This window comes from Pelodiscus sinensis, chromosome 17 (assembly GCF_049634645.1).
Source record: "Pelodiscus sinensis isolate JC-2024 chromosome 17, ASM4963464v1, whole genome shotgun sequence".
Lineage (NCBI taxonomy): Eukaryota > Metazoa > Chordata > Testudines > Trionychidae > Pelodiscus > Pelodiscus sinensis.
In genome coordinates this window covers 30,532,744-30,553,420 of record NC_134727.1, presented here as the reverse complement: position 1 = coordinate 30,553,420, position 20,677 = coordinate 30,532,744, and the positions used below count along the sequence as shown (strand labels likewise).

Sequence of the window (20,677 nt, the reverse complement as noted above, 5' to 3'; positions counted from 1 at the left end):
AAACTGTTCCAAAATGACAATCTCCGCCACCTGCATTCCCGTCTTGGGCTCGGGTTCCAGCCACCGCATCCCGGACTCTTTCAGGCGATGGGCCACTGCGCGGGGCCGGTCTCCTGGTCGGTATCGTTCTTGCCGGAACCGCTGGCGGTACGTTTCGGGGGTTATCCCTACCTGATCTAATATGGCCTCCTTCACTTTATAGTAGTGGAGCGCCTCCCTCGCGGGCAACCCCCGATATGCCATCTGGGCCGGTCCGGACAAGTAGGGAGCTACTATAGTCGCCCAGTGTTCTTCCGGCCATCTTGCCACCGTGGCCACTCGCTCAAAGGTTACGAGGAAGGCCTCCACGTCATCCGCTGGGCCTAACTTAGCTAAACGAACGGGCGGCTGGACCCCTCCCGCTGCGTCTTCTTCCCCTGGCCAGGGGGCTTCCCCTCTCCCTCGTCGGGCCCCTACTGCCTGTTGGTGTTCCGTGAGCTCTCTAACCAGTTGCCGTTGTTGCTCTTGAAACTGCGCCGCCAGCTGTTGCACGATCTGCGTCTGTTGGTGCTGCTGCTGCCGCTGGTTTTCCATCACCCACTCCAACACCTTTGCCGGCTCCATCTGGGCGGCCCCCTTAGAGAGAAGACCACAAACCTCCACCCTTATCCGTGCCCAAGAGCCACCCCTGCTCCGCTAGCGCCCCCCTTCCGTTCGGGGGCCCGATGCCCACATTCTCCACCACGACGGTATAATCGATCCCCGCGTACCTCAAATCGGGGATTCTGGCCATAGGTCTCCTGAGGCCCGTCCCCTTCACCCGGGGCCGTAGCTTGGTCCCAGGCTCGCTGAAGCGAGGGGTCTTCCCGCTGAAGCTGGAGGAAGTCCCCTTCGTCTACCTCCAGATTAGACAGCTGGGTATCCTCTCCGGTACCGGCCGGCGTAGCCCCTCCCGTAGGGTGCCCGATAGTCGGGGCCTGGGCTTCTTCCCCCTGCGCCACCTCCGGCACCCTTTCCCCGGGGTCGTCCTCGGGTGATGTCACGGCCTGCCCCCATTGTCGGAGCAAGGGGCCCAGGCCCGGCCAGTCGTATCCCAGCAGGGCGGGGTACGCCAGGTTTGGGGCTAACGCCACTCGCCACGTCTCTGTATGCCGTCCGTCCTCTATCTGGACCCAAGCCGTCGGATAAGGGCGGACGTCCCCGTGGACACACTGCATCCAGATGGGCCCTCCCGTAGCTGCTCCCCCTTCGACCAGGTCTGCCCGTACCATCGTCTGTCCGCAGCCGGAGTCCACCAGTGCCTCCACGATACGGCCCCCCACTTTTACCCTGGCCATCACCTTACTCGGCAGGTTTTTCGCCTTCTGGGCCTCCGAGGTCACCACCCTTCCGAAAGTACAGTCCATTACAGGGCACTCCCGGCGGAAGTGGCCCTCCTGCCCGCACTGGAAGCAGACCAGCTTATTAGGTGGTCCCAAAAGCCCAAGTCTTTTGCCGCAGGCCACGCACAGGTGTTTTATTGCAGTGTAGATGTACCCTCATATAACACTGAGGTCTAATTTTGGATGTGCAACTTCTTGGTGGCCTGTGACACACCAAAGGTCAAGCTCAATGACCCAATAGTCCCTTCTGGCCTTAAACTTCATGACTTGAAGTAGAGTTATAAATTAAACTGATGGAAAGTTTCAGATAGGTCTACCTTGCTGTTTGAAATCCTGCAAATGGAAAAGATATTGGTCTCCTTGCTTACTGCTTATTTACCATTTGCAAGCTCCATTACCCTGAACTGCCAGTCTCAATAGGCTTACCTTTATCGACTCTGGCTTCAGAGTAGCTGTTTTCCTCAACATATTGTTCTGGAGCAAGAAGCAAAAAATTGAGGCTAAATATCTCCCAAGTCCCATGCAAGTGGTTGGAATTACACCCATGTAAGAGCAGAATCAGGCCTTTTATATCTGTTGGCTTTCTGACCTGGTCACAAGTTTATTGTTCTTGGCTTTGCAGTAAGCAAAATTACCAACAGGATATTGGACAGAGCAAAAGAATAGCTGACATACTGGACAGAATAATGTCTGAATGATTTATTTTTAAAGCAATATTAAAAGACTTAGGAGTAGATGATTATGTTTTGGCCAGAGCATTCTTTGTACAGACTGCAGGTATCTGAGTTATTGCAGCAGGAAGAAGAAAATATTAACTGAAAGCAAATTATTTCAGTTTTCTGGGAGAAGGAAAGATGATTCTTTGTGTAGACTTCTGAGTATAATGAGATTTTCTGATTATATCTCTGGTCTCTCAGAACAACCGCCCACATTCCAGCAGCTGCGTGTCCTGCATTCTCTGGCGGGAGAACCTACCAGTTCACTTGCATTCCATTCACATTGTTTCAGTGAACACATGAGGCTATAACCAAATTACTCTTTTCCTGAACCTCGTAACATGATTGTCCTTAAAAGAGTGCAGGTGGTTGGAAACTATGCCAGTTCAAAAGTGGTCACTCTAATTGTTGTTAAGAGTTTTCTGATGATGGCATTTAGGGTGCATCTACACTGCTGACTTAGTTCGAAATAAGCTGCGCAATTTGAGCTACACAAATTGGGTAGCTTATTTTGACTTAATTTCAAAATAGCTTATTTCGTAATTTGGCACTGTGTAGACAGCACCAAATATTGAAATAAAATGCTATTCTGAAATTTCCCTTAATTCTCATGGAACGGGGTTTACAGGGATGTTGGAATAGCGTGCCTGTGATATTTCAAAATAACGGGTGCGCTCAAAAGACGCAGAATAGCTATTTCAGGATTCTTCCTGTATCCCGAAATAGCTCTGCAGTATAGACATTAGCCTTAGAGAGCTTTACTAAGTTACTTGCCTTTAACACCATGCACTTTCTGACTACTCTGGTTCTGCTCACGGCAGGGAGGTCTTTAATTCGACCATTCTGTTAGCTTCTGTAACATGCCATTTCCACCTGTTATTTTGTTTAACAGATCCATTTGTGGTTGGGATCCTCTGTTTTTTGTGGGGAGAGGGAGGAAACGTAGAGGAACGTGTATATAAAGAACCTGTAATGGTGACCATCTTTTCTAGCAGCTCATCTCCATAGATCCAACAAGCCACCTACTGCATAGTGACAATGTGTAGCTTAGCACAGCATTGTCAGTAAGGGGATACATTTCACTGCATTGAAAGTTACCATCCCAACTTCACTGCAGACTTGAGCCAAAGCCCACTGAAGTAAATAGAAAACACTGTCAGTAGGTTTGGTCTTCAGTGGGTTTGGGATCACTCAGGCTCTTATGTAATTTACCATACTACACATGTATTTCTCTCCTACATTGCACTACATGATTGCCACAGCCCAGTTTCATGGCAATTAGTCATTTTTTTCTTAAAAAGTTAAAATAATAGTTCACATGCATTAACATTCCTTGACGCACACAAATTCTAGTTAAAGCACCCTTAGAACTTGTTTGATTTGATTATCTCACTGTTTTCAGCTAAAAATTACCACGGGGAATAACTTGGATACTATAAATGCTGAGGTGGAATTATTTAGATAACTCAGACATTTTCTTAAGTAATTCGTTCACATTCAATGGGGGGTACCCACCATTATAATTAGGGCTGGTTGAATATTTTCTGTCAAAACATTAATCAGTGAATCAATAGCTCAAGTCCTGAAATTCCAGGAGTAAAACCAGCATTCAGTAGTTTTCAACATATTTTTTCTGTTTCCCAAAATCTTTTTTTTTTTTTTGGCTGAAAGTATACTAGTTATTGGTGGGCAATAACTGGAATATATTCAAGTGATTTTTTTAAATAAAATGTCAAAAATTTTCCACTGGAAATATTTTTTTTGAAATTTTCCCTCAGGGAAAAAATATTTTCTGACTAGTTCTAGTAATAATATTATCCACAAACTCAGTTAGAGGGACATGTTTCTACAACTTCACTGTTTTAGTTATATTTAGTGTCACTGGCTCACTACCCTCCAAAATGCTTGGGAGAAATTGCTGTTACAAATGACAGCCTTAATTTAACATGATCATTCTAAGGTATCTTAAATTGTTTCATATATCAAGAGGGAGTGAGCATTGTGGTATTTGTGTCCATTTAATTATAGTAAAAATAGTTATCCTGCTCTTAGGTAGAAATCTTAGAGGAATGAGAGCGGTACCTCAATGACTGATTACATGGAGAACTGGTGAACTGCTTTATCTCTCTGGCTATGTCTACACTGCAAAGTTAATTCGAAATAACAGCCGTTATTTCAAATTAACTTTAATAGCATCTATACATGCAAACTGCTATTTCAAAATTAATTTGAAATAGCGGAAAGCTTAATTCGAATCTGGTAAACCTCATTCTACGAGGAGTAATGCCAAATTTGAAATAGCTATTTCGAATTAAGTGCCGTGTAGACATTTAATTTGAAATAGGGGGCCTCCAGCCCTTCCCAGGGAGCCCTGGTGGCCACAACCAGGAAAACTTACTCTCCTCTCCCCCAGCCCCGGAGCCATTAAAGGAGCAGACCCTGGCCACAGTGCCTGTGCCAGCTCCAAGCCTGCCAGCCCAGAGCCCAGAGCCAGCAGTGGCCGCCGGGACCCCTAACCCAGTGGCCCCAAAACATGAGCCAGCAAGCCACTGGCAGCCAGCCCTCCACCGCTCCCCAGGAACAGTCTGCCAGCTCCCAGAAGCCTGACAGGTGCTGGAGAAGGCGGGCACCTTCTTGGTCCAGAGTGGAGATCCTGGACCTTATTCAGGTTTGGGGGGGGTACCCCCAAAGTCCATGATCTCCACACTAGATGGAGAAATGCAGCCGTCTATGGCACCAAAGGCCACATGAGAACCCAGGAGCAGGTCTGCATGAAAATCAAGTTGGTCTGGCGAGACCCCCCCAACCCTGGGCCCTGAGCTTTCCCTCCCTCTTCTTACCCTTGCTTTCCCCTTCCAGCTCCCTCCTCCCAGGTTTCCCCCTCCCCCATAGTGGGACTATGCTATTTCGATTTTATTATTTCAGGAGTTATTATTTTTGAATTTAGTTATTTTAAAATAATTTCCTAGTGTAAAAAATTATGCCTTAAGGCATAAATTTCTTGCTCACTTCTCTGCTTTTAACTCTCATCCTCCATATTTCTGTTTTTGATCTCGTTCCTTCTTCAGTGATGATGAATGCTAATGGCGCATAACTTGTTCTTACTTCAGCAAGCCATTTTCAGACAGTTAGTTCCTGGTCCTTTGCCCTTAATTCTTTTTTGGGAAAATTGGCTGGTTGAGTTTTTTGGCCTCCATCCGGTAAAGTAATGAGACGTGTTAAAAGTGGTATAATTCCATAACATGACACAGTTACATATTGCACGGTGGTCAAGATACTCCATAGCCTGCAAAAAGAAAGTGCTGGAGACACAAAAAACACAGACAATTTTGAGTTAAGTATACAGGCAAATTATTCCATAGTAAAATTCAGGGTAGAGTTGGGCAAAGATGATAATTCTGCCTTATGTTCCTAACTATACACAGTAAGGATGGACATTTGCAATAGATCAATCCCATAGTTAACGGCTAAACATGACAATTTAAAAAGGAGAGTGAACAGTGTTTTAGGCAGGTTAACAGGTCATGTATGCAGAATTTTGCTCTTAAATGCACACAAAGAGCTTGACTCTCAATAGCCCTGTAGCTAGTACAGGCAGTCCCCGGGTTACGTACAAGATAGGGACTGTAGGTTTGTTCTTAAGTTGAATCTGTATGTAAGTCGGAACTGGTGTCCAGATTCAGCCGCTGCTGAAACTGACCGCCAGTTCTGACTTACATACAGATTCAACTTAAGAACCCCAAGCTTCCCCAAGTCAGCTGCTGCTGAAATTGATCAGCGGCTGATTCCAGGAAGCCTGGGGCAGAGCAGCTGGGGTGCTGCTGGGTTGCTCCAGTAGCACCGCTCCTCGGCGCTACTGGACCAACCCAGCAGCACCCCAGCTGCTCTGCCCCAGGCGTCCTGATTCAGCCACTGCTGAAACTGACCAGCAGCGGCTGAATCAGGACCTGGGGCAGAGCAGCTGGGGTGCTGCCGGGTTGGTCCAGTAGTGCCCAGAGCGGTGCTGCAGGACCAATCGGCAGCGCCCCAGCTGCTCTGCCCCAGGGTCCAAAACAAAAGCCTGGTCTGCTGGGGGGGGGCACACTAGCTGCGCCCCCCCCCCCCCCCCCCAGCAGACCAGGGACACGGGGAGCAGAGCCGCAACGGGGAGGTCGATAAAGGGCTTTCAGGTCAGCACGGGAGCCTCCAGACTAGCACGCTGAGCCGACAAACAGCTGATAAGCTGTTTGTTGGCTCAGCGCGGCAGCCATTTAAATTTAAATGAAGCTGCGATTATTTAAATTGTGGCTTCATTTCCCTCTGCTGATCAGCCTAATCTACATGGCTCCATCGACCCATAGGGTAAGCAGATTCCCAGAGCTGATTGTGATGATCTGAGGGAAGAATTTTGCCCTTTCTGTACATGTCTCCCATAATGCTTCCAAGCCCGGTCTTGGGGCATGTGCTTTACTGAAGTTGTTCTGCTGCCTGTTGTATCTCCCCTGGCATTGTTTGTAGGTGAGAAAGAAAATCTCTAGATTTTCAAAGGAGGCTGCAGGAATTAGGTACCCAATTTCCACTGAAGTCCAAAAGGTTTTATGTAAAAAAGCAAAAACCCTAAAGAAAAAGCAATTGCACATATTAAGCCCAGAACAGATATATTCTAAGCCACACAATCACTTTATGTGGGAGGGCTCCAAGTCTGTCCACTACCTTCTGCAGAGCATTGGCAAGTATCAGGACAGTGGATGTAATCATTGGCACAATTCTCACCTGCTGTTCACTATCGTATACTGGGGGGTAATAGTTCTTCTCTTTGTGTACTTCCTCTGTATTTACTGTCTTAATTCTGTACCTATTGTCCATCTCACCTTTCTTTACTGAACTTGGAATGAATATATGTATTAAAGATGGCACTTCTGATATTTTTCCCCTGGGAACAATATTCATAAATAAAAGTAGATGCTATGTATCAGATTCTATCCACATTTATACCCATGCAACCACATTTGTTTCACTACGGTTGCATGAGTATAACTTAGGACAGAGTTTTTCCCTGTGCCTTTAACTTACACAAACTTTGGACGAACCCAAAGCCAGCAAAATTCTGGCAAAAAGAATAAAATGCAATTCATTTCAGATAGCTCCTTCCCCTTCTTATGTTGGCATCATGTTTCAAATTGCACCCTACCATTTTCCATTCCATCAATTGCTAGATGCTTTTATACATCTGCATACTTTTATCCAAAGCAAAGGTTATGGTGAACTTATCAGAATTATCATTCTATTCGTTTTCTCTCTTTCATAGACTTTCTTTCACGTAATTATAAAAAATGATCCTCAACCAACAATGGCTTGATATAAAAGATGGGTGGATAATAGGATACCCTTCTATAGTCAGGATTCTAATTGTACTCATTTTACTTAATTTTGCACATTTCTTCCTTCATTAAGTATTCCTACTGCAGAATTCCTGTGGCTTAACATAATTTAACTAAGGCTAGAAACAAATGTTGATGAGTTAGTTAATAAATAAACAGGGAGTGATTTACAAGAGTGCTTTAGTGAAGAAGGTAATCTAGCTGGAAAGCTACTCTATAAATATTTCCTGAGGTGCTTTATTGACAAATATAAATCCACAAAATGGACTAGCCCTGCAGCTTAGTATCTACCAGTTATTGGGGGAGGGGGTTCAGTTATAAATGCACTTCTTTAATATTTCATCCTCTCTGTGGATGAGAGCCTGAGAAACTTAGAGCCCAATTCTTCCATCTTTCCATGAGGTTATTTGTTACTAACTGCTCCTCTATACGAGTAAGGGCTGCAGAATCAGGACCTTGGATTTTATTCTGTCAACTTCCCATTGACTCTATCTGAAGATCTGCCTGAGTGAAAAGACTAGTTCATGACTTTTGAATTCACGTGAGGAGCGTTCCCTATATAAGTGGATCTCTCCTAGACTCTGCAGAGGACACAGCATGGGTCTGAGCCCCCGTGCTGGAGGAGGAGAGCAGGCAATGAACAGCTCAACAGGAATGCATACTGTCCTCTCTGGTGGCCTGGAGAGGTTTCCCCCATACTTTTGCTAAGGGCAGAAGCTATCAAAAGGGGATCGGACTTGAGGGCCTCTCAAGGTTCCTTCCAGTTCTAGTATTCTATGATTCTGTATTACACACAAGAGATCCACTTCCTGGACACCACAGTGCAAATAAGTGACGGTCACATAAACACCACCCTATACCAAAAACCTACCAACCGCTATGCCTACCTTCATGCCTCCAGCTTCCATCCCGGACACACCACACGATCCATTGTCTACAGCCAAGCACTAAGGTACAACCGCATCTGCTCCAGCCCTTAAACAGAGACCAACACCTACAAGATCTTCACCAAGCATTCTTGAAACTATGATACCCGCATGAGGAAGTGAGGAAACAGATAAACAGAGCCTGACATGTACCCAGAAGCCTCCTACTACAAGACAAGCCCAAGAAAGAAACCAAAAAAACACCACTGGCCATCACCTACAGTCTTCAGCTAAAACCTCTCCAACGCATCATCAGTGATCTACAACCCATCCTGGACAATGATCCCTCACTTTCACAGGCCTTGGGAGGCAGGCCAGTCCTCGCCCACAGACAATCCACCAACCTGAAGCAAATTCTCACCAGCAACTATACACCACACCACAGTAACTCTAACTCTGGAACCAATCCATGCAACAAACCTCGGTGCCAACTCTGCCCTCATATCTACACCAGCGACACCATCATAGGTCCTAACCAGATCAGCCACACCATCACTGGTTCATTCACCTTGCATATCTACCAATATAATATACGCCATCATATGCCAGCAATGCCTCTCTGCTATATACATCGGCCAAACTGGACAGTCCCTATGTAAAAGAATAAATGGACACGAATCAGATATTAGGAATGGCAATATACAAAAACCTGTAGGAAAACACTTCAATCTCCCTGGACACACTATGGCAGATTTAAAGGTAGCCATCCTGGATCAAAAAAACTTCAAGACCAGACTTCAAAGAGAAACTGCTGAGCTACAGTTCATCTGCAAATTTCACAACATCAGTTTAGGATTAAACAAAGACTGTGAATGGCTAGCAAAGGACAAAAGCAGTTTCTCCTCTCTTGGTATTCACACTTCCACATCAGCTGCTAGAAGTGAGCCTCACCCTCCCTAGCTGAATTAACCTCGTTATCTCTAGTCTGATTCTGGCCTGCATATTTATACCTGCCTCTGGAAATTTCCACTACATGCATCTGACGAAGTGGGTCTTTGCCCATGAAAGCTTCTGCTCCAATACATCTGTTAGTCTATAAGGTGCCACAGGATTCCTTGTCGCTTTTGCAGATCCAGACTAACACGGCTACCCCTCTGATGTACTACAACTGTTCCTCAGCAGTTGTCATTCGCAAGGGAATCTCTTACAGTGCAATTCAGCTGTTCCAGGGAACAGAGCCAGTACTACGTGGGGTCCAAGCTACTGCTCAGACAGGGCCTTGATGTTGAGGAACTTGCACCTGACCATGGATATTTGAGATTCCTGTAGATCTTCAGGTAGTTGTAAGGTCTATGGGCCATGCTATCTCTATCCCTCGGGACAGGCTTTGTTCCAGACACAAGAAAAAATTCCTCAGCAGGGCCCCCATCTTATTCCCTTCCCCCTGCATGGGGATGCACTCAGAGGACAAGCTGGATCTTTGTAAGACCCTCAGGATTTGACAAATTAAAAGGAAAAGCCATCAAGGAAAAAGAGCATCCACCACTGAGAAGACAGTCTGCTAATAACTCTGAGTATACTGGCTGTATCTAACTCACGCTAGCAATGCTAATTCCTGTCTTTCATTTTACCAAAATGAAGCTGGCAACTTTTATGCCAGAAGGAGAAAGACTGATTGTGTTGGCTGAAATCCAGTATAGTTCTAAACTTCCCCAAACACCTTTGATAACTCTAGCTGAATGACTGGCTATGCCAGATTGGTGGTGAACTTCTGCCTATCATGTCATGTTGTAAAAAAGCTTCAGAAGAGTAGCTGAGTTAGTTTTTCCATGTCATGTTGTATAGATTATTGTTCCTCATGCTATGGATTAGATAGAATCCAATGGAGGTATTTCAGTTCCAAAAATAATTAAAATTCTTCTTGGTGTGTTAAACATACTGGCTGGCTGTGTCTAGACTGGCAAGTTTTTCCGCAAAATCATATGATTTTGCGGAAAAACTTGCCAGCTGTCTATACTGGCCGCTTGAATTTCCGGAAAAGCACTGACAATCTCCTGTAAAATTATCAGTGCTTTTCCGGAAATACTATGCTGCTCCCGTTTGGGCAAAAGTCTTTTTCCAAAAGACTTTTGCGGAAAAGGGCCAGTGTAGACAGCATAGTACTGTTTTCTGCAAAAAAGCCCCGATCGCGAAAATAGCGATGGGGCTTTTTTGTGGAAAACCGCGTCTAGATTGGCCACGCACGCTTTTCCGCAAAAAGTGCTTTTGCAGAAAAGCATCCTGCCAATCTAGACGCGCTTTTTCCAGAAATGCTTTTAACAGAAAAGTTTTTCGTTAAAAGCATTTTTGGAAAATCATGCCAGTGTAGACGTAGCCACTATGTAAATCTTCTGAAGAGACAGGCTGGAACCAAGATTCTGTATTGTAAGTCCTTCTGGGTCTGAATTTTGTTCTGAGGTTGGCAGAGGATCTGAATTGGGTTGTTGTGGAAATGTATTAGACCTTGTCCAAAGAGATAATAAAGAACTGATCATAGAATTATAAATTTCATGATCGCGTGGGTACAAGTGATCATAACTTGATCACATATATAATACTCTAACAGAATAAAGTCCAAGCCAGTAATAGATACATTGGTTGCTTTAATAGGGCCAATTTCACAAAGCTGAAAACAGTTATGAGCCAAATCAGCTGGGAGGAGTTATTTAATCAGAAAAATGTGAATGATAATTAGGAATCATTTAGGAACCCTTTACTAGATGCCCACGAGCCATAGTTCCTGAAATGAGGAAGAAGACTATGCTAAAACAAAGACCTAATTTAGAGGTGGAGACAGCTATGATAAATAATTCAATAATAAATACATTTTTAAAGTAAAATTACTAGATTTATAAATGGAAGAAAGGGGAAGTTGATAGTAAGGAATATAAATCCAAAGTTAGGAATGATAAAAAAGATAAGTGAAGGAACACAAGGAGAAATCTAAGGCTAGAGGTTTATGAACAATAACGAGGAATTTTAACACATATTTGGGACAAAAAGGGATTCTGACAATGATATTGGTCCACTACTAGATGGAAATGATGGAATTAAAAAACAATACCAAAAAAGCAGAAGTGTTCAATAAATATCACTTGTTCTGAATTTTGGGAATCTACAGATGATATCGTCTCATCATATTGTCATAACACAATTTGCATTTCTCTAGCTTTTCTAGAAGGTGTCTAACCCAAGCTTTTAAAGTTAGATATTTTTAAATCAGCAAGCTAATGTAATGCAAATCAAAATGGGTTTATTAACAGCAGATTCTGCCAAACTAACTTGGTATCTTTTACTTTTTTAAGATTATAAGTTGGGTTGATGAATGTAATATTGTTGACATTTGGCTTGATATACAACAGCTTCATTAAAAAACCCTGGAATAATATATAATGACTATATATAATGGTACACATTTCTTTTGTGTGATCACTGCTGGAATACTGTGCCCAGTTCTGGTGCCCCCAGTTCCAGAAAGATGTTGCTAGATTGGGAAAGGTTCAGAGAAGAGCCGCAAGAATTACTGAAAAATTAGAAAGCATGCCTTATAGTCCATAAGTATCTACACTGGACAAAAAATATTTACTAATGGGCTCTTCAATCTAGTGGTAAAAGGCAAAACAATGCAATGGCTGGAAGTTGAATCTAGTTAAATTCACACTGGAAATATATTTATCAAACTGACCCAATCTAAAGATTAAAGCTTAGATTCTTTTGAGCTATGGATCAGAGTTCCATGTGGATAAGCATTCCAAAATGCAGAAGTTTATCTGAATTTCTAAAATTTAACAAGAAGGTTCATGGAGAACAGAATTCCTCATGAGATGTCCAAAACTTACTGTTGCTGGTTACAATAGAATTAACTTTCTCACATTATTATGACAAGTTCTGCTTTCCTTCATAAACTATAAACTGCTGAAATCTATATCAAGGTTCTTTTTTTCTTTTCAGATAGTGATGGGAGATGGGGGAGGAGCTAACCCGCCCCCCCAAGAAAACAAATAACCCCACAAAAAACAAAGCAACCCCAAAAACCCAAAACAAAAATAAACAAAAAACAACCTCCCCACAAAAAAAAACCCACTCACCCACAAAACAAACACACACACACACACAACCCATTTCCAGATGATTGAGTTTATGTTCATTTAAGAAATGGGTAAAGATCTGGGATCCCAAACTGCCTTAGTTCTGTTGGTACTCTGGGAGAAGGATTTTCCTACGTTCTCAGTATTCTGATTCTGCTCTCACCGAATGAAGTCAGCGAGGCTCTGTCTACACTGGCAGGTTCTTGCGCAAGAACATCTTGTGCAAGGGTTCTTGTGCAAGAACTCTTCCGCAAGAACATGTCCACACTGCCATGTGGGAGATGTGCTTTTGCGCAAGAGCATCCATGGCAGTGTGGACGCTCTCTTGCGCCATAGGTCTTTTATCCATAGGGCTTTTTGCACAAGAAACTCCTGCTGTGCCTCCACACTGTCCTCTTGCACAAGAGAGTTTACACCTGTTAGAAAAGAGTGCAGCTCTTGCACAAGAAGCCCTCTCCTACCACACTTTACTGTAAATCTTGTTGCGCAAGACCTGGTGGGCAGTGTGGATGCTCTGTGGAAGAACGCCCGTTCTTGTGCAATGTAGACATAGCCTGAGTATTTTATCATTGCTGTTAACAGGAGACAAGTTAGGTCAGTCAGTTCAGAGAACTTTGGAAAAGTCTACCCTACGTGAGTACAGAAGCCTTTTAGGTACCAGACTGTATCTTTTTCAAAGCAGTATTTTTAAAGAACAGGCTTAAGAAAATATGCTCTTCACCAGTTAATTGGAGAAAATTCATTCCATTTGAGAGTTGGGGAACATCACAGTTTGAAATTATTGGTTTTAAACCTGCCTGCACAAGATCTCATTCCATTTCCAGCCACACCTGTTCAAAAGTAAACAAGATCAAGAATGCACCGTGTACATATGATGTCTAAATAGCCTATGTCTCTGTGGCTTTCCCTCAGGTATGATATGGTCAGAATGCAAAGAAATCTGGGAAGAGGGCCCCCGTGAATATGTCATGCATCTCTGGAACCTGCTGGATTTTGGGATGCTCTCTATCTTCGTGGCATCCTTCACTGCACGGTTCATGGCTTTTCTCAAAGCAACTGAAGCACAACAATATGTAGATCAGTATGTTCCGGATGATGACCTCACTAATGTCACCCTCCCTCCAGAAGTTGCTTACTTTACTTACGGTAAGATGGTTTGGAGGGTTTAATACTTTCTGTGCTTTCAAGCTCATGCATGGCCAAGAAGAATACAGCAGCGTGTTTTTGTATTCATTCATGATATTTTCCCTCAATTATAGCTCATGGTGCTTCTCAGAGCTATTAATTCCAGCCATCTTAGTAAGCAGCTCACATAAGCTAAAGCAGAACAGAGACCTAAGCTCATCTCAGGCTCTGAACGTGTACAGCAACCAGACTCAGTCCTATCATAGGTTGCCTAAATAACCCTGAGCAACTAATAATCATGAAACCAGAAGGAATAGAATATAATTTCAATTACATGTCAGGGAATCGGCTCTACTTTCCTAATATGAGAGGCACACTGTGCTGACAAATGTGTGCTCTGTCAGCTTTATGGTCTCATCATTTGGCAGGTGGAAGTCTTAGGGCTATGTCTAGTATGCAGGCTTCTTTCAGAAGAAGCTTTTCCGGAAGAGATCTTTCGGAAAATTTTATTTTTAAATAGAGCATCTACACAGCAAAAGCGCAATGAAAAAGCGATGTGTTTTTTCGAAAGATAACGTCCACACTGAATGGACACTATCTCACATTTCAGTTATGATCACTGTGGATGGAGTGGCCACCAGGGCACCTGTGCTTTTTTCCTTTTTCCTCTTCTTTCAAAAGAAAGTCCTCTTCCCCGTCCACACACGCCTTTTTCAGAAAAAGGCTTCTTCTTCGTAGAAAGAATAAAATAGCATTGTGGACTTACGTGTGGGTTTCCTGGAAAAATGGCTATTTTTCCGGAAAAACTCTGCAATGGAGACATACCCTTATTGAAGTTGTGGATATTCTGCATATAAAAAGATGCAAGACCTGGGCTTTACAGATAAGAAAAGGAACTACCTATTTGTAACAATTTGGATGAAAAAAAATCTTTCTCTTTACCTTTAGCACATTTAGGCTTGGTCTACACTAGAGCAGGATGGTCTGCTTAAGGTATGCAACTCAAGCTACATAAAATATGTAGCTGGAGTTGGCTTACTTCATGATAAGCCTTGGTGGGGTCCACACTGCAGGAGGGAGCCAGGAGTAAATGCTCCCATCAGCTTCCCTTACTCCTTGCGAAAGGATGAGTCCTGGATGCTGGCGAGAGCTGCTCTCAGCTAAATTGAACACCAGAAGATTGACCTCAGGACGTGATAAGTGTTGACATGCCCTTAATGTCTGAATTGTCTACCTCTCAGTTAATGCTAGCCCTGCATATCTATTTGATCTGATTCTGGATAAGCCAAAGTATTTTATCCCAACAGTGGGTGATTTAGTCATGGAACATCGTACTTGTGATGTTGCATGACTCTATTTAATGACATTAGGTTACATAGTCCCCTCATCACAGTGTCATCCCCTCCCCCCCCCCCTGCACTCCCAGGGGGAGAAGTTGAGTCCTAAGGGATCTTGAATTTACACCCCAACCCCATGTGTCCAGCAATTTCTCTCTAGGACTAAACCCCTGGACCTCTTCTTGTGGCCATAGGGCCTAACTCCAAAAGTCATTGCGGAACACTCCTCTCACCAGGGCCATGTGGCTTAGTGGCCAGAGTCACTAATAAACACCCTTCTCACTGGGGCAGTGCAGCCTAGTGGCTGGAGTCACTATACGGCAGGTGAAAGCCTCATGGGTTGGGGTATTGAGGCATGGGGGAAGGGGACCCAGGCCCTCCCTACTCCACTGGATCACAGCCCAGGGTCCTGGTAGCAGTGGTGTGGGCCTCTGCTGACTCAGCGGGAAATCCTACTGCAACACCTTGAATTTCTTGGGAAATAATCTCCCGCCTTGGGCTACTCCCTACCATACTCCACTGGACTCTCTCCCGGGTCCTTCCTTCAGGTCCTCTGTAGCACTGATGTCTCATTGGCTGGCTTCCAGGTCCGGTCTCTCTGGCCGTTCACCTGCAGGAGCTCTGGCAGGGCCTCCTTCGTCCTGTGCAGTCAGCCCAGACTGATCCCCTCGCCATGCTTTTATACCTGCGCTGCAGTCTGAACATGCCCAGCAGGGCCGCAGGGGCAGGGTTTCTTCAGCCATGTGAGCCTGGATAGGCTCAGTCTTCCCAGTGTGGAGCTGGTTCATGCAGTCACACCCTCAGAAAAAATTGCAGAGGGAGATCCAAGAATGAGCGTTCACAAGAGGATAATACTAACAAAATATTATTCAAGAGTTTCCTTTGCTTTCATTCCTAAGGGTGTGTCTAGACTACAGGGTTTTGTCGACAAAAGTCCACTTTTGTCGACAAAACTATACCTGCGTCCACACTGCCTTTGAGTTATGTCGACATAACGTCGACAAAACTCAGCAGTTTTGTCGACGTATGTAAACCTCATTCTATGAGGAACAACGCCTTTTATCGACAGAGTTCTGTCGATAGAAGGCATTATTGCATCTACACTGTCCTTTGCGTCCACACTGTTATGTCGACAGTGCATTGTCGACAGAACTGGCTGTAGTCTAGACGCTCTTTGTCAACAGAAGCTTTGTCGACAGTATCTGTTGACAAAACTTCTGTCGACAAAACCCTGTAGTCTAGACATACCCTTATTGACAAAACTATACCTGTGTCTACACTACTGCCGAGTTCTGTTGACATAACGTCGACAGAACTCGGAAGTTTTGTCAACAGCGGTAAACCTCATTCTATGAGGAATAACGCCTTTTGTCGACAGAGTTCTGTCGACAGAAGGCGTTATTGCATCTACACTGTCCTTTGCGTCTACACTTTCATGTCGACAAAGTGGCTTGCTTTGTCAACAGAACTGGATGTAGTCTAGATGCTCTTTGTCAACAGAAGCTTTGTCGACAGTATCTGTCGACAAAAGCATGTAGTCTAGATGACAGTTTATGAGAACAGGTCAGTAGTTTCACAACTGACAATCTCTTGTCATATCACACAGGGAGGGTTGCCACTGATCCCCCTCAGTTGCACATTGCATTTCTTCACATACAAAAGCAAAAAAAGAGTATGGAAGACAATTTTGCTCAGACTCGTACCCAATGAAACCTTATGAATGATTTGCTGCACAGAAGAGGAGCTAAATCCACAACAGATATTTCCTATAACCATGTTTGACAAACTAGAATAGAAAATATGCAATAATAAAATGATTCTTTAACTTCTCATGCATAGGTTTTAAATATTTGAGGGGTGACCACACCAGAGGCACAATGGGGAGTTAGCAGCCCAACTCTTATTGACTTTCCACAGGAGACTGACACCAAAATTGCGCTTTGGGTGAAATCTTAACCCGACTAACATCAGTATATGTTTCACCATTGATTACAGTGGGGCCAGGTTTCAACCTTTGGTGCTTTGGAAATTCTTCACGTTGGAGTTTTCTTTTTTCTCAGTGATAATAAGGATGAGAACAACTATAACACAAACTGGACAAAATATTTCCTGATATTGAAATGGCCCTTCCTTAGAGTTGAAAAATGAATACAGGCTTTGCATTTAGGTTGGGTTGGATTCAGTGCATGCAGACAAGGCCCCATCCTCCATACTCAAATTGTGACTCTCACTTTAATCATCGGAAGTTTGGTTCACAAAAGGAATTGAGGATGTTGATACAGAGACAGAGAAAGGTCCATCTTGTTCCCTATGGTCTTAATTGGTTTATTCTAACCAGATGGACTATAAAGAACATAAGTCTAGTATTGAAACATTCTGCCAGATTTAGAGTCACCTGCCCAAATAATCCAAATCACTAATGAAAAAATGGATTGGTTCCTCGTCTGGTGTAAATTAGGATAGCTTGCTTCCCTGAAGTCAGGGGAGCAAAGCTAAAGTACAGCAGCAAAAAGTTCTAGTCTATTTGCCCAGTCAGACTATTTACAAATAATTGTATTTTCAAACACAATATTTGAAGATAAGCTTCTCTCTCACCCACTGGACAAAACATGATGCCATCAAAATTGTTACATTCTATTTTTTCTGGTTTGCTACTGGAATATTGTTAATAAGCCTTTTGTTAAATGGTGAGGAGCTCCATCTTGTGGAACAATTTGATTGTTTGCAAACCTTTTGCCATTTTTTACTCTTTTACTCTTGGGAAGAATGCGTAGGAAAAAAAGTCAGGGCAAAGAAGGGAAAATTTTTCAGTTAACAATCTTTGGCTGATTTTTAATCCAAATATATTTTCTCATTGTGCTTGAAGAAGGATCTTTTATATTTTCTAAAGACACACATACATACCAGGGAGATTTCTATGTAGTTCTGTCCATCCACAGATTACATTATTTACCCAGTACATACAGGGAGAGCTTTTCAGAAAACTGATTTTCCCAGGCTATGTGTTTTCAATTTTCACTGCATAATATGAGCCTAAACTTAACAAAAAATATAAATAACAAAATTTTAAATTGTAATGTGTGGTAATCAAAAGCTTTTTAATAGATGAAGTTATATTTAATGTGTTTGTTTTGATAAAGTTTTGTGACATGTTTATGTGTTTCACAGATACAATTATTATAAGTTTTTTAAAAATTATGAGAATCAAGTGATTGGTCATAACATATTAAGTTGCAGTTTTGATGGAGGTTGCATACAAAAGAAGTATTAGTTGTCTTGTGATAAATTGCAGTACAACGTCTATAGGTTATTTTTTCTTGAAACTTTGTATTAGGTAGTCTTGTAAAAGAAAGTGCAATGCACTGTGCATAAACAATTCAATTATGATACATGTTCAATTAAATTTAACAGCATCTTTTTATGGCCAGCTACTCTTGATCTGCAGGAGTTTATGCCATATGCTTTACTTAAGCAGCTTGATTCAGAACTGTCTATTATCCCATGTACATTTTGAAAAAAATCTAATTTGTACATTTATTTATTTTGCTTGGGGAGGTGAACAAACTTGGATGATCTGCTTCTTACTTGGTGCTTGTTGTTAATTATATGACTATCCAACTTTGAAAAAGAGAAAAACCTCAGAAAACCACTTCCTTGTGTGTCAGTGGAAACTACAGGTGTTAAATTATTTTCTAAATCTCTTATCCCAAGTAAACACTATAAAAATGAAGCTTGTTGATTTTTCCCTCCTCCAACATCTGAGCTGTGAGCTGCAGTGTGATTCGGTGATATATATTTTCCTTCAATTTCTTTTAAAAAAACACAGGTGAAATCTTGGTCTCGTGAAAGTCAATGACAAAATTTCCCACTGACTTCGATGGGGCCAGTATTTTTCCTTACTCATTCTTGGTTCCAGAGTAATATATTTGTATTAAAAGTTAGTTCTCTTTATTTTTGAACTTTGGAACCCTGGTTAATAATGTAACAATTGATTGTAAACTGGCATAGAACAAATTGTAAACTTCTCTGCAAACATTTACTCTCACCCCAAAAAACAATATTGATTAAACATAAAGGGTATGTCTACACTACCCCGCTAGTTCGAACTAGCGGGGTAATGTAGGCATACCGCACTTGCAAATGAAGCCCGGGATTTGAATTTCCCGGGCTTCATTTGCATAAGCGGGGAGCCGCCATTTTTAAATCCCCGCTGCTTCGAACCCCGTGCAGCGCGGCTACCCGGGGCTCGAACTAGGTAGTTCGGACTAGGGTGCCTATTCCGAACTACCGGTACACCTCATTTCACGAGGAGTAACGGTAGTTCGGAATAGGAACCTAGTCCGAATTACCTAGTTCGAGCCCCGTGTAGCCGCGCTGCACGGGGTTCGAAGCAGCGGGGATTTAAAAATGGCGGCTCCCCGCTTATGCAAATGAAGCCCGGGAAATTCAAATCCCGGGCTTCATTTGCAAGTGCGGTATGCCTACATTACCCTCCTAGTTCGAACTAGGAGGGTAGTGTAGACATACCCAAACAGACTAACACGGCTCTCCTTCTGAGACTTTTAAACATAGTCATAAAAGGGATGTGTTTCCAGCCTTCTGCTTTAAGTTCAGAACTGAACTTTACAGATATGCTACAGGAAATACTCTGCTTCTTTTCGTACCATCTGGATTCATGCAAATAATATGCCTGTGTCTTTAAATATGGGACATGTTTTGGTTTGAGTCAAAAGCCTCGTATTCAGTGATGAGTCTCAGTTAATGCAAGAACACCTAGATACTTATATTCAAAGCATATTCAAAATATGTAAATTACAATAGTGTGTATGCATACAGGAGATTTTTAAAAACAAATGGCTAAATAATTTGATTTTTCAAATTTAAAAAGTTAACAGAATTTTAGATCTATTAAAAGGTTTGGCAGTTCGACTGGTTTTATCTGAACAAATCCAAACCTCTTTGGTCTAGTCTTATGAGGACAGATTTTGCCATGAGCTATTTAGTTACATTGTGTGTGTTTAAATGGTGCAGTTAATCAAAAGCTGGGCATTTTCCTATCAGTGTGATTCTGACCCACAATAACAAAGCTCACAATGACATCAGCTGGAGCAGGAGATGATGATGCACTATACTGGGAGTCAGGGAATCTGGGTGCTGTTGCCCAGTTCTGCCCTGATTGGCTGTGCGCTTTGGGCAAATCGATGCAAACTTTGCCGTGCCTCAGTTTCTCCATGTGAAAAAAATCTAATCGTTCCTATCCATCTTTGTAGAGCACCATGAGACCTGCAGATCATTAGTAGATTCCTACACTTTTCCCTTTAATCCTGGCCAGAATGGAAACCCAGAACCTATTTTATAGGTCATTTTTATTCATCTCTTTCCGACATTTTCTGTTACTAATACTTTTATATGTGTGTATTGTTTCAGCCAGGAACAAGTGGCTTCCCTCGGACCCTCAGATCATATCAGAAGGACTATATGCAATAGCTGTGGTACTCAGCTTCTCCCGCATTGCTTACATTCTTCCAGCCAATGAAAGCTTTGGCCCTCTTCAGATTTCTTTGGGAAGGACTGTGAAAGACATCTTCAAATTCATGGTCATCTTCATCATGGTGTTTGTTGCCTTCATGATCGGAATGTTCAACCTTTACTCTTACTACCTTGGTGCAAAATATAACCCAGCATTTACCACGTGAGTACCTAGGGAAAGGAGGCTATAGAGATTATATAGTTTTAGATCTAGTAAGATCTCTTTCCGGGCTGCCTCATATGTAAGTTACATGCC

At 42.9% G+C, this 20,677-nt stretch overlaps 1 protein-coding gene across 1 annotated transcript in view; it reads left to right on the top strand.

Annotated features, from left to right (window-relative positions):
* Window positions 1–20,677, top strand: part of TRPC7 (transient receptor potential cation channel subfamily C member 7) — a 233,805-nt gene that overhangs the window by 169,591 nt on the left and 43,537 nt on the right. Inside the window, exons 5-6 of the mRNA XM_075900443.1 lie at window positions 13,343–13,576; window positions 20,320–20,584. Coding sequence (XP_075756558.1) covers window positions 13,343–13,576; window positions 20,320–20,584 — 499 coding nt within the window. The remainder of the gene's footprint in view (window positions 1–13,342; window positions 13,577–20,319; window positions 20,585–20,677) is intronic.